The following is a 14,737-nucleotide window of genomic DNA, read 5'->3' on the forward strand; positions in this document are numbered from 1 at the left end:
ACTCAGACTCCGGGTCAAGCCCAGCCCCTCCTCCCTCACACTCAGGGATCCAGCCCCTCCTCCCTCACTCCCAGGGGTCCAGTATCCCCAAATTCCTTGCAGGAAGAGAAATTGAAGAACAAAGAAAGAGGGGCTGGGGTACCCCCATTTGCATGGAGCCCTTCAGCAACTGATATCAGCTCCCTCCCGTAGAACCCCCCACTCTAATGACACCTGAGTGCCAGGGCCTGTGATTGGCCCACAGGGACCTCCCAGGATCCCCTTATGGAACTTGAGGTCATGGTTCACAAACACCTGGCAAGGCAGCCAAGGTTGGGGGAGATAAACCCGGAGAAGGGCAGAGGGAAGACCTGGCTGGACGCCGATGGGCGGAGGCTGGGTGATGCCAGGCACCCAGGGATGACTCAACCCTGGGCCCTGACCTTAGGGAGGTGTCAGCCTTGGGTGGTGGTGGTATGGTGGGCAGCGGAGGAGACAGCTGTGCAAGCAAGGACTCACACAACACAAGGGTGGGATGCATCATCCAGCTCGGGAATCAGGGAGGGCTTCCTGCAGGAGGCAATCCTGACAGATGAGAGGGGCTGAGCCAAAGAGGGAGCAAGGCAGCCAAGGCCAGAAATGGTGTGGCCATGAAGGGTGGGGGAAGCCAGTGGGAGTGCAGGCAGGCAGCCGCCCAAGGGACGTTTTTATATTTAACGTTACAAATGCAGAACCAGCAGTTCCGAGTGGTGCGATGAAGTCTTGCTTCTTCCGTGCCGGGTGGGGACCAGCTCTTTACCTGGCACATCCACATGGGATGTGACCGGAGGTTATCAGCACCACAGTGCTGTGTTCAAGTACGGCATGAGAAGATTTCAGAGTCCATGGGAACGTTCCAGCATTCTGGTGCTGTGGGCTGCCCTGCTGCCTGCCATGCCAAATCCCATGTCAACCATGGTCTGGTCCCCACTGCTCCTCTTCTTCATTTTTTAAAAAAAAGGATTTGTTTATTTTTATTGCAAAGTCAGATATACAGAGAAGAGGAGAGACAGAGAGGAAGATCCTCCATTTAAGGATTCACTCCCCAAGTGGCCGCAATGGTCAGAGCTGCGCTGATCTGAAACCAGGAGCCCTGAGCCTTTTTCAGGTCTCCTACAAGGGTGTAGGGTTCCAAGGCTTTGGGCCGTCCTCCACTGCTTTCCCAGACCACAAGCAGGGAGCTGAATGGGAAGTGGAGCTGCTGGGATTAGAACCGGTGCCCATATGGGATCCCAGCATGGTCAAGGTGAGGGCTTTAGCTGCTAGGCTACCGCATTGGGCTCGGGCTGCTTCTCTTCTGATCCAGCTCCCTGCTCATGCATCTGGGAAGGCAACCGAGGATGGCATGATGTGTTTGGGCCCCTCGTGTGTCCACAGGGAGACCCAGATGGAGTTCCTGGCAGAAGCTGGTCCAGTTGTAGCTGCAGTGGGCACCTGGGTACAGTAGATGGTCGTTGGCCTTGCAGATAAATGCATCAGTGACTGTTGAGAAGATGGGCTGCTAGGAGGAGCTGCAGAAGGGGAGGAGCCAGGCTAGCAAGCAGCTGGGACCCCTCTGCACCCCACTCAGGGTGGTCAGGGCTGAGGTGGCGGAGAAGGGGTGCAGGGATGAGGCCAAGATGTCCAGGCTTGGAAAACACTGGAATCTGGAGACCGGCCACTCTGGACTTCCAGGAACCCGGTCTGCTTGGATCACGGCACTCCCAGCGGAGCTGGCTGGGCCTTCCCTCCCACGCATGCGTGTCGGGGGATACCTAGGACTCTCAGATTGCAGAAGGCCTGGGCGCAAGGCCAGCTCCGATGACTGGATTCCTACCTTAGGCCTCAACCAGTGACTCTGGGAGGAAGCAGGGGATGGGAGGGGCCCTCCCTGTGCCCCTGCCAAGTCCACCACAGAGACTCGTCACTGGACTTCACCAGCCCTGTTCCCTGGAGGGAAACAGAGGCAGACGCCCAAGAATGGGGGGACTTGCTGTCTCAGCAGCTCTGACTGCACCCAGGGAAGCCACAGAGAAGGGGCCTCCTATCCCAGACGGGGAGATGGAGGCCTGAGCAAAGCCCATCTTTTGGTACAGAGCCTGGGCTAGCAAACATCAGGAACGAGGGACTGCATGGGGACCTGTGATCAAGTCCTGCAGGAGAGGGAGGAGGGACTGGACCGTGGCGGCCTCTAAAGGGACCCTGTGGGAGGTGGACCATGACAAGCGTTCCAGGGGCGTGGCCAGCGGTCAGGGCGTGGTTGGGGCGTGCTAATGGGGCGGGGCTAGCGTTGGGGCGTGACCAGGGGGCGTGGCCTGCAGCCGTATCCAGTGGACAGCTCCCAGGCAGGAGAGAGCTGGGAAAGCGCTCGGGGTCACTCGGGGTATGTGTGACCACCAGCCTTGGCTGCTTTATAATTAAGGATGTGACAAAACCCCCAGCGAGTGGCAGGATAAGATGCACATCAGGGTGCGGACCTCCCACCCTGCTGGGGGCTCCACTGGCGGCTTGGGGGCTCCACCGCTGCGGCTTGGGGGGCTCCTGGGCCTCACTGCTGTGCATTGGGATTCTTGGAGCCCAGAACCCCGGGAGTGGTTTACACGGATGTCTCATGCTGTGAAAGTGTAGGAAACAACGTGATGGGGGGTGGGGGGAACATTTACCTCAGGAAATGAAAATGACACCCGGGGCCTCGAACCTGGTGCCTAGTTCAGGGCCAGTGAGTGGGGCAGAGAGGGGAGAGCTGACTCGGGGAGACGGTGCAGGAATGACTGGCTTGGCGGGATGGGCGTCTCTCTAGGGCTTGCACGGTAACCAGGGCCCCACCAGGGCAAATGAGACCACAGACATGTGCAGTCCCCCCTCCCCCAGTTTAGGGGCTGGCAGTTGGAGATTGCGGTGTCTCCTCTCTGTGTCCCATGGAGGCCAGCAGAGAACGCCTGCCTCTCACCGACTCCCGGGCGGACAGTTTTGGACCTCCTTGACCCCGGGGGTGCACCGCTGACATCTCCACCTTCCCCATCACGGGGTGCTCTCCCGGTGTGCATGTTAGCAGTCACGCTTCCCCTTTTCCTAAGAACCTGGCCATGCACCCCACCCCACCCCGGCCATGCATCCCACCCCACCCTGGCCATGCACCCCACCCCACCCTGGCCATGTTCTCAGGTCCCAGGGACTGGCGTGGCAGTTAGGAAAGCCGGACGGTGACATGACTGAGTCCACACCACCAAGGGCCTTGGGGATTCTGGGAGAAGCAAGGCGAAGCGTGTGGGAAGGATTCTGCACTTCCCCACACCTTGAAATAGTATGAGATAATGTGAAATAACTCATTTCTGTGGTTGCGAGCCACTGGATTTGTGGCAATGAGTCACGGCGGGCCTAGCTCATTAGCACAGCAGCCCAGTGTTGGGCACAAGCAGATGGTGGTTGCCCTGGGAGATCCTCTGAGGGGACTTCCTCTTCCAAGGGCAACTTATGAGGAAGCAGTGTCTTCTTCCACAGCCCCGTCTCCAGGGGTTCTGTTCCGAAGGCCGCTGGATGCTTCCCCAACGGGAGGCATGACAAGGAAGGCGGGCAGGGGAGAGCAGGTCGCCATGTCCTCACGTCCTGCCCTTACAGCCTAGCGGAGACACAGGCCCGTCTTCAGCAGGTGGGAGGAGCCGCGTGTGCCCGGGTCTGGGCTTCTGGCTTTTATCCGTAAGCTGCCACCCAGAGAGCTCCTCACACAGTTCCTGTAGATCTTACAGGTAAAGACAAGTGAGGCCTGAGGAGGGGTGTAACTCACCTGGGGCCACACATGCTGATGGCAGAGGCGGGGTTTGGACGTGGCTGGTAACAGAATCCGAGATGCCCGCTGTCTGTTGTAGCGAACGGGCAGCGGGCGGGCAGCGGGCGGGCAGCGGGCGGGCAGCGGGCTCCCACTCAGTCCTGGACACTGGATGATTTACAGGCGAGAAGTTTCTTACAGCTCTGCAAGCTGGGACGTTCATGACTGAGTGGTCCTACTTGGTGAAGAAATTCTTGTTGGACTCCATGATGGAAGAGCCAGAGCGACGTGGTGGGGCAGTGGAGGCGCAGGGAGGAAGGGAGAGAGAGGAAGAGCCATCCCATGATAAAGCTCTGACCCACTCGTGGTAGTCAAGCTCTCATGACCTACATTCCGCAGAAGCTGCCACTGTCAGCACCTCTGCATCAAAGTGGGCTTGCGTTTGCAAAGCGCACACCCGAGTGACACATCGAAAACCACATGGTCGTGATAAAACTTACTATAAAAGGATACCCAGCACACAGCTTCCAGCTGATAGAATACAGCCTGGACTGCATGCGCCGTGCAGGTCTAACGTTGCGGTGACTCGCTGTGTCCTGCAGAAATCCAATTCCTCTTTAGACGCGGTTGCTGCCAACAGTGGTGTCTCCATATCACACCGGCCGTAAGAACTTATTTCCACCGATGCACGCAAGTCCAGCATGATTTCGGTTGGTGTTGGTGTTTATGAGTTAGGCTGAGAAAGCTGCGTGTTGGACTTGACTGATTAAAATATAGGAAAATAGTGGTGAGCTGGTGAATTTTATAAATCTGTGACTGTTTTAGGGTCACTGATTTTGTTGTGCACATTGCCATATTCACCCCTCCGTGAGCTGGTAGGAACCACGTTGGCACTTCACCGGGACGACTCCTCCATACACACACAGGGAGTGAAGCATGGCATCTCCACTAAGCCAGAGCTCTAGGAATCAAGAGGTTTGAAGGACTGAGGCTGTCCCCAGCCCGTGGGAAGAAACTTGAAAACTGTCACTGCCTCCGTCTTTGCCCTAGCTCTGCTCTGAGCACAGCTGTTCTGTCTTCAGTCCTGGTATTGGCCCCCTCCCCTCTGGGTCTCCAGATGTATGTAAAGTTAAGGGGCTGAGAGATCAGAGGTTGAGAAGTGTTCTCTGCCAAATCCCTCAGTCAGAAAATCATCTAAAATTCATCATTCTCACGCACCAAGAGCGCCCGCTCCTCTCATCCCCTTCCTCCTGTCTCTCTCCTTTCCCCTCCCTCCATTCCTGTGTATGTTCTGTCTCCATCTATGGGTCTCTCTCTTTCTCCCTCCCTCCCTCCCCCAAGCCTCTCTCCACAAGCAGAGAGCTGGATGGGAAGCAGAACAGCAGGGACATGAACCAGTGCCCATATGGGATTCTGGTACTTGAAGGGAAAGGACTCGTCAGGTGAGCCATCACACCACTCCATGGGAGGGATTCTTTATGTATTCTTTTTTCATATGAGACCCCAGGAGATGAAGTGGGACAGACACGTCCCAGGACCCTGGGTGCCCAGCACCACCTCTTAGGGAACCAGGAGCTGAGCCCCTGAGTACCCCACCGCCCCCGGGGACCTGTGGCCTCATACAAGCACACTTCCTGTGCAGTCTCATCCCGGGTTTCTCGGAGTTACAGACAGGCGGAGAGCATGTCTCAAGCTTCAGACACGTCTGACCAGAGTTGCTCAACAAGAGACAGAAATGGAGTTGGGCTACTTGAGTGACAGGAACCGGGGAGGTCCTCCCACTTGCCAGAAGGATCCCTGGGTCAGAGCCATTGCCGCTGGGCTGGAACACCTGCCCCCCACCCCCAGGGACCCAAGGACCCAGAGCTTCCTTCTTCTTCAAGTTTATGGCGGTCAGAACTTTGGGGCTGATTTGTGATGATCAGTCGGACGACTGAGGGAAAACTCCACTCTGCCATTCACAACTTTCCCTTTTCACACCAAATATGTGGGTTTTTCACGATGAAAAAGGTCCATTCTTTGCAGGCAACCGAATGATGGTCTGCTATGGATGCTACGGCTTTTGGGATTCAGCCCCCCAACATCGATGCTAGAATTGAGTCCCCCTGGTGAGCTCTTGAAGAGGGTTGGAATGTTATCTTACGGCGAAGTTAAGTGAGCAAAGCCATGGGACAGCGGTCAGGAGTCTGGAAGGACATCAGTGGAAGCTGTGATTCAGGTGCTGGTTGCTTTCTAAGAAGGGGAAGGGACCAGAGGATATACTGACAGCCACACAAGTTCAAGTTACTCTCCCCTCTCACCACGTGACAGCCTGCACAGCTTCAAGACTCTGCTGGCAAGAAAGCCACACAGCAGGTGGCCACCAGTCCGAACTTCTAGAACCTCGTGACGACATAAATCTGTTCTTTTATTACCTCAGCCTCAGGCACTTAGTGCCAATTTGACTGATACGGTGTCTGACAGTGTAGTCTACTTTTAAAAAAACGGATTTCTTTTATTTGAAAGACAGAGACATTGAGAGGGGATTTTCCACCGTCTGGTTCATTTCCCCAAGTGGCTGCAGCAGCCAGAGCTGGACTGGGCGGAAGCCAGGAGCTCCCGTGTAGGTGGCAGGGCCACAAGTCCTTGTGCTGTGATCTGCTGCCTTTGCAGGTATGTCAGCAGGGAATGGCCTGGAAACGAGCAGCTGGGGCTCCGCGCAGGCATCCCACGGCTCCACAGCGCTGGCCCCCGCCCCTGAATGCTGGATGCTCAGGTTCTGTCAGAGGGGTTGATGTTCCATGGCGGCACTTTCACGGTGGGACTTTAATACCCCTGGGGCACAAGGGGACTGCTGTTTACACTTGTTCTTGTGCCACATGTTCCTTTATTCCCTCGTGAGTCTATCTGAGACCTGAAGGTCCCCAGGGAGTTGCACGGAATATAGCAGCTTCCCCAGTCCCTTCATCATGTACAACGTGTGTCCATTCTGGCTACATGTGTAGGTATCTTTGGAATTGGTGATTTGGTTGCAAGTTACAGAAGCCACTCAAGCCCAACCTCGAGTTAAAACTGCTCCCTGGAACCACACGGTGAGGCTAGCTGCAGAGAGAACACCCCGGCCTTGGGGGAACCAAATGTCATGAAGTGGCTTCTATCTGCACCTTGCAGTCTAAGCTCTCATCCTCTACATCTCCTTATTCAGCTCACACACTCTGTTCTCTCTCTTCCTAACAAATTGTGGAAACCAGGGCCATCGGTGGGGGGGGGGGGGGGGGGGGGGGGGAGGGGTGAGCTGGAAAGTTACTGGATACACAATCGCAAGAGTTCCAGAAGGAAATTGTTCAAAGCACCATTTATTGAAGTCTGTGGGTGGGTGGCAAAGATCAGGCAGTGCCCCCTAGAGGCTTGGAGGTCAGTGGGCAGCCTTAACTGGCTACCTGTTGGGGGCTGCATAGAAAGGCCCCGTTGAGTCTGTCTGCCCTTGATCGGGCATGAAATCAGTGTGTAAACTTTTCTGTTGACACTGGACACTCCTAGGCTGTCCCTCTACTCCCTTCCTTCTGCCAGTTCTCTCTCCTTTTCTCTTTCTTATTTATAACGTAATGGTGATGGCTGTGGGTGTTAATTGTGATGATCCTGTTAAGATTTGACGCTAGAAACCTTAAGGAAAATGGTGTCTTTGATTAAGAAAAGAGACTTAGACAGTAAGAGCGCATAGAACAATAGGTAAATTTCTCTGCAATGTAAAATAAATAAATAAATAGACAGTAGAAACTTAGATGGCGGTGGGTGGGGGTGGGGAGAAGGGCAGGCTTTAAGGTGTCTTGAGTCCAACCAGAATGAGACTTGCACATTTCCGGCCAACTCCTCTGTATTTCCACACTGCTGAACTTTTGTAAACTGGGCTCTACATTGAAAAGCCTTGTGAAAGAACCTGCTAAGGAACTTGAGGGAAACGCCTGCGTTCGTGCTGGGCTCATCAACTCCACTCAGAACACAGATCTTGTGGAGAGGAGAGATGACTTCCCAAGATGTATTCTACAAGGGGTTTAGGCAGTCTTCTGCTTAGCTTACGGGACTAAGGAGCCACAGCTGGAATCTTGAAAGCTTTGTGTTTGTGCCCGGTCACCCCGACCCTCTTCTGCTTCTTGTCTGAATGGAAGCCTTACCTTTCATAGTTTCCCCTAACACTGTGTTCTCCTTAGAGGGACCATGTAGTTGGAGGTCGTTAGAGCAATGACTGTCACTCAGGACTCTTTTGGGTTATTTAGATCACACCTCTTCCCACCTGCTCAAGTGCAGCAATGACAAAAGGCGCCAGTGGTAGCTTTAAAGTCTATTTCTTCTTCCCAAATCCAGGGCACAAAGAAATTTCTGTGTGGTGAGTGGGTAATACGAAGACGGGCAAGGCATGTGTGTGGTTCAGTAGCTCCAGCTGGAATGAAGCAGGAAAGGGGAGTTCCCGTGTTGTCTTGCTCACTTCTCACACGGCCTGTAACTCAGCCCCTGCAGGAGCCGAGGTCGAGCTGGTTCCTGTGTCACTAGTCTGGGCCGAGTCCTCACTCAGGGCCCTCTCCAGACTGGCAGGCAGGGAGCGCAGGAGTCTCTCTCGGAAGTCCTGGCCCATGAAGACGTAGAGCATGGGGTTGAGGCAGCTGTTGAAGAAGGCCAGGTAGCTTGTCACATCCAATGCAATTCTAAGTTCTTGGCCCATTCCGAGCAAGAGCTCCTTGATTCTGACTGTGGCTATGAGGGCTGCGATCTGATAGGGGGACCAGCAGAGAACAAAGGAAGCCACAACAAAGGAGAGTACCCTCAAAGGTCGGCTGGATTTCATCATGCCCTGTCTGCGGATCTTTCTGGCGATGAGCCCATAGCAGATGGCCACAATGGACATGGGTGTGCTGAAACCGATGATGAAACGGATGATCCCTCTGACAAGCAACATGGTAGCAGCTACCTTCCTCTTCTCTGTGGGGTCGCTTGTCCAGGGAGACCAGTCAAAACCACAGGCTGTTTTGCCTATCGGAAGAGTCGTCGTCGTCACACGAATGATAACTGGCAAGGTGAGGAGCAGAGCGCAAATCCAGGGTCCAAAGATCACCTTCTTGGCCAGACTGACATTGCGATGGTTCTGGGCCCAGACTGGGAACAGGACACAGACACAGCGGTCGAGAGCAATGAGGGCGATCAAGAAGACGCTCCCAAACAGGTTGACGTCCACTATCGTGAAAATGAGCTTGCACAGGAACCAGCCAAATGCCCAGTGTCCCCCCATGGCCCTGGTGACAATGATGAACGGCAGAGTGGAGGTGAAGGAGAAATCGGCCAGGGCCAGGTTCAGGTAAGAGATGGTAGTGACCGTGTGTGTCATGCGGAAGCCGGTCACCCAGATCACAAGCCCGTTGCCCAGCACACCCAGGACGAAGGTGACGCCAAGGATCAAATACGAGAAGATGTTCAGGACGACATAGCCAGCAGGTATGACCTGAACTGCTGCAGACTGATTCATGGGAAGAGAGGAATTGGCGTCCATCTTGTCCACACCTGGAATAGGTCAGCAATAGTCATTTCTCAGCTGTGAAGCTGCAGGCAGCTCCTCCATGTCCCCATTCTTTTGCACCCAGCAGCTTTCCCATTCTCAACTCCTTCATCTTCCCAGCTCTTTCCATCCAAGACATCCTTGGCACCATGCCCGGTGCTTACTCACAGATGTAAGTCAGCCAGCTGCCACCACATCTGTTGGGCAAAATTTTACAACATATTCCTACACTTTTCAACAGGCAAGCCACCTACTAGGCCACTTGCGTGACTGATGCAAGATTCCTGGGACTGGCACTGTTGCCCGCAGCTGAAGTCGCTGCTTGGGATGCTACCAGCATTCCATATGAGCGCCAGCCTGAATCGTTGAGCATCCTTGATGATGAATCCAGGAAAACAGCAGAAAATGGCTCATGTGAAAGACCCAGTTGGAGTTGCAGGCTCTTGGCTCTGGCCTGACCCAGCCCTGATCATTGTGCTCATTTGGGGAGTGAGTCAGTCAGTGGAATTTAAATCTCTCTCCCTCTGTGTGTAATTCTGCCTTTCAAATAAATAAGATAAAACTTAAAAATAAATACAAGTTTCTTGCCCCTAAGTGAAAAAATATTGGGCCAAAAATGTGGGGGAAACAGGTATGCAAACAGAGATCAATTGTATACAAATGTTGACAAGAGTCAGAGGCAGACACGGCCCAGATGTTCCATCACAGAGAAACCGATCTGCAAAGTATGGTCTCTCCATCCCTTGAAATTTTACAAGGAACACAGCAGCGATACATAGTGTGTGCATAGATGAACTATGCACGTTATGCAAAACAGAAAAGGGCTACACACATTTCATTTGTATGAAATACCCCAAACAGGCAAATGCCTGCAGGACAGAAGCAGACTGGTGGTTATCAAGGGTCTGGGGAAAGGAAGAACAGGGATGCCCTGGGGAATGGCTGTGAGATCAACGTTCTGGGACCACGCAGTGGTGACAGCTACAAAACACGACAAATGTGTCTACCACCACCAAGTCATACATTAAAATGGTTAAAGTGGAATGGGATGCGGCACAGACTGGACTGGTCTGCTGTACATACCGGCAAGCACGGGAACCAGGGCAGAGGGCAGGCCTGGTGGGGGTTATAGTGGGTTACTCCGGCTAGGCTGCAGTTCCCACTGGTTCGCATGAGGGCGGAGTGTGGGGTAGGTAGGACTGGGCTGGGCTCCAACACCCATTGGTTTGTGTAGAAGACGGGGCTGAAGGGAGAACTGACCCAGCAATTGCAACTGCCAGCAAATGCATAGGCTGATTGGGGCAACAGTCTGTGCCTGACCCTGCACTGGTAAGCACACACAAGAATCTGGTCTGGGATCACCTCAGACAAAGTTTCTTTGGGGATCTCCCAACTAAACTGCTGGACTCAGAACTCCAACCGTGAATAGAATTGCAGGTTCTGTGGTCTGACTATGGAGTGCATGTGTCAAAGCTGAGCCCCCTCAGTGGCTCAGATGGAGCAGTGGACAGCATAGCCAGGTGCACATGGAGGACATGGCACTCCATTGAAGCCTGCAGAGGACTCTTGACATCATGACAGACAAGAGAACAAATTGATCAACTGCCCCAGCCAAGTGTTGGCAGTGAAAATCTGGGCAGATGGACACTCTGAGGTGGACTATGTCAGCCAGTGGATTCTGAAGAGTTTTCATTGTGCTTGGAATGGTGGGACTGGCAGCAATTCAGAACAGTTGAACTGTCGAAGCCACTTGAGCAGGACCCTCCGAGCATGCCCCACATCGGGGACCCTGGGATGGGTGGGAGGGTGGATGTGGCTTCTCCTTTTGTCTTCCCCATTTCCCCAGATACAGGAAGGAAAAACGAGAATGTGGAAACAATGGTCTTACCCACTTTCCTGTAGCCCTTGACCCTTCGCACCCTAAGTGTGTAAAGATCATCAAGAAATAAAAAAGACTTTTCCCCCAAAATAGTAAAGTTGAGGCTAAAACATTTTTTACATGGTTAAAGCGGCCAACTTTGTGTTACATGTATTTTACCAGAATTTCCATTTAAAAATGGTGGGTGGGCACAAGAAAAATGGAGAGAGGGAGCTTCGGCGACCGGGAGCTTGACAGGCACTCACGGAGATGCAGAACTATCTACAGAACGTGCACGCACGCTCACGCTCCGCCCCTCCTTCACATGGGTCATGGGGCCTCCTTCCCACTTCTGTTCTGACAGGCAAAGCAGAGCCAGGTCAGACGCATCCGTGCACGGCGACCCTGCATCTCAGGGTCATGGGGATGTGATCTGTTTTAGAGGAAGTCAGCACAGGAGACCCCGTTCCACGCTTGGACCTGGGACGGTCCTGTCCAGGTGAGTGGGATGGGGGATGGCATTGTCTGGGGCGAAGGTGAGCGTGACAGAAACATCTGCTGAAGTACACATTGGGTATGAGACTTCCTCAGATCTGATAAGCAAAGTCCATGCCCAGTCCTTGCCAAGAGTTTTTTTTTTTTTTTTTTCTAAATTTGCAGCCAGCTTCCTGAAAAGTCTTGGGCCCGGCGCAATAGGGTAACAGCTAAAGACCTCACCTTGAACTTGCCAGGAAGCCAATACGGGTGCCAGTTCTAATCCCGGTGGCCCTGCTTCCCATCCAGCTCCCTGCCTGTGGCCTGGGAAAGCAGTTGAGGACGGCCCAAAGCCTTGGGACCCTGTACCTGTGCGGGAGACCCAGATTAAGGTCCTGGCTCCTGGCTTCAGATTGACTCAGTTTCAGCTGTTGTAGCTGCTTAGGGAGTGAACCATCTGATTGAAGATTTTCCTCTCTGTCTCTCCTCTCCCCTGTATATTTGCCTTTCCAATAAAAGCAAATAAATCTTTGAAAAGAAAAAAAAGTCTCTTGTGAGGAAGCAATCAATAGACACGTTATAGCCCAAGTCAGTGGTTGGTACATAGTATGTACTGAATATTGCTAGTGACGGCTACGCAGGGTGCTGCAGGCGAGGGGCTGGGCCCACTCCAGACCCAGCATGTCTCCCAGGCTTCAGCCTGCAACAGGAGGGGCCACAGGAGCCAGTTACAACACCGGCCTGGAGGGATTCCAGCAGACCAATGACACACCTGAACGGACATTCATTACCTAATTAGGGCACAGACAGCCCCTTTGCCAGCCCACGTGTCTAGAGGGGTATAAAACTCCCCCATACATATCTCAGCCGCCCTTTTCTCTTTCTTTCTCTGCCCTCTGCACTGTGCGAAGGAGAGCCAGAAGCGGATTTTCCAATAAAGTTTCCGTTACAACTTTGGACAACTTGCTGATATTCCACCAGTGGGCGGTCTTTGGCCATCATCTAACACTTAGGGGTGTTTATTTTGCTTACTGGAGACTTAGAGCATTTGAAAAGAGTCAGATTTCCAACAGATTTCCAAGGGTTTGTATCAAGAAAGAAATGTAAAAGATCTCATTAATACTTTTTATGAGGTCTGCATGTTGAAATAATAATTTGCCTAGCCAAGTTCAAATAAAAGAGTAAAATTAATTTGACCTTTTTTTTTTCCTTCTTTAAAAAATTGCCTCAAGACAAATTGTACATGGGCGGCAGGCATTTAACGTAGTTGTTAAGACGCCCACAGCGTGGATCCCAGGGCCTGGGTTCAAGTCCTGCCTGCACTCATGTCTCCAACTACCTGCCAGTACAGACAGTGGGAGGTGGCAGCTGGTGGCCTTGCCACCCATGCGGATGATCTGGATTGAGCCCCTGGCAACCCAGGCCAGCCATAGCTGATGGAGCCATTTGAGGAAGAAGGATCCATCTGAGAGGGTGTGGTCTCGCATCACCTCTCACTCGTAACGAAATCAATAAAAAATTAAAAAATAAAATTGCATAAGTGGCTTATACTGCTATGTAGCACCTTGATTCTCTATAATCTCAGGAATGGCTTGCCAACATCTTCCTGGCACACTTCTAACGTCTCCCTCAATTGCCAAGAAGCCCCCAAGGACTGTTTGAAAATTCTGCATTTGAACAGGTTGACACCATGAGTAAGGAAGATGTCTCAGTGACTGATGGTGCACATCGGGGCAGAAAGCTGTGACATAGCGCTGTCACTTGCAAACCTTGTGGCTACCGTCTGTTGAACCCTGCCATGCCACAGCTGCACTTTGTTCCTGATCTCCACAAGCTCAGTATTCAGCAAACACCACCTCCACCGTGGGGCAGAGGCAGCTCTGGCTTTGACGGAAGGCCAGAGCCGGAGTGGGCACAACTGAATTCTGCTGACCATTTCTGTGTAACACCCACCACCAGGCTCCTCACATGGAGACTCCTCTGTGCCTTCCACGCTGTTTCTTCCAGGTATAGCCTCCTCTCATGTCCCCACTCACAGCTGCTCTGCTTGCCACGCACCGCACGCCTGTCTTCTTGTGAACTACTTTTCTCTCATCTCTAGCTGTCCTCCAGATCCCACACTCATTCATCAACCGCTTTCTTCTTTCACACGTCTCCCCTCTCTCGCGCGGCACCAATCTTCTCCCCACCGTTCTCAGAAGCACCTGACAGGCTCCTCGGTCTCTTATCTGAACATCTTTTTTCATTCCACATCCTCCTTTTGATTCCACCTCCAGCCACTTCCTTAACACATCCTGAAAGAGTTTTAATGCTTTCTGTATTTGGCTCTTGGCCTCCTGTTTCTCTACATCTCACTCCAAACAGTCAATAGTACCCAAGAGTCTACCCTCGTCAAACTCCCCAGCTCCCTGGCACCAGGGCCTCACCTGGATACTCCACCAGCTGTGGTCCTCACTCTGCGTAGCTCTGAGTTCTGGTTTCCTAGGGAGAGTGGCTGGGGTTCTAATAGTCTCAGGAGAGACGACCCATCAAAGGAGGGGAGGGAGAGAGGAACTGAAACTGTTGAGCAACAGGAAATAAGAAATTAGGGTTCCTGGTGACTCACAGTGCCCCCAGTAATGCACAATATGGTGCCTACCTTCACAGCACTGGAAGCGTGGGTTGGACCTGATTTTCCTCACCCTGAGGCTTCTCTGGGTTACAGAGGTTTGGCCCTGTCAAGCTCAAAGTCCAAAGAATGTCTGGTCTGAGCCCAGGCTCCTTCTCTTTCCAAGAATCAAGATAAAGCAAGGAGCAGGCACTGAGACGGAGTCAGTGAGCATTGAAAGACGGAGGAGGAAGAAAGAAGCAGGAACCAGAAAGACACAGTCAGATAAGACCACCAGAGAAGGTGGGACATTCGGACGGACAAAGTCTGTTCCACCCAGCCATCCCCGTTGTCCTCTGCTTGCATTTGTAGCTTTCTGGCTCAAAGAAACGGCATTCTCTTTGCAATCAGGTATTACCCAAGGGGATCGGAGTATTTGAACAAAAACAGGAGGATTGATACTGTCCCAGAAGTAAGAACAATAATTCTAAAAGCAATATTCCTGTAGTTTCAGTTAGGGCACTTTCAATA

At 52.8% G+C, this 14,737-nt stretch overlaps 1 protein-coding gene across 1 annotated transcript; it reads right to left on the reverse strand.

Annotated features, from left to right (window-relative positions):
• Positions 1 to 7,082: 7,082 nt before the first annotated feature.
• On the reverse strand, positions 7,083 to 14,118 carry FPR1 (formyl peptide receptor 1). The gene is made up of 2 exons (XM_040978056.1): positions 14,046 to 14,118; positions 7,083 to 9,292 (listed from the first exon to the last, which is right to left on the reverse strand). The coding sequence occupies exon 2, from the start codon at positions 9,279 to 9,281 to the stop codon at positions 8,229 to 8,231; it is 1,053 nt and encodes a 350-aa protein (XP_040833990.1). The 5' UTR covers positions 9,282 to 9,292; positions 14,046 to 14,118; the 3' UTR covers positions 7,083 to 8,228.
• Positions 14,119 to 14,737: the final 619 nt, after the last annotated feature.

Source organism: Ochotona curzoniae, unplaced genomic scaffold (assembly GCF_017591425.1).
Source record: "Ochotona curzoniae isolate NIBS_2020 unplaced genomic scaffold, NIBS_Ocur_1.0 contig_2861, whole genome shotgun sequence".
In the NCBI taxonomy this organism is placed as follows: domain Eukaryota; kingdom Metazoa; phylum Chordata; class Mammalia; order Lagomorpha; family Ochotonidae; genus Ochotona; species Ochotona curzoniae.

What these genes read in the sequence shown, in the direction of transcription:
- FPR1 (XM_040978056.1), bottom strand. Translation starts at nt 9,281, where the DNA reads ATGGACGCCAATTCCTCTCTTCCCATGAATCAGTCTGCAGCAGTTCAG.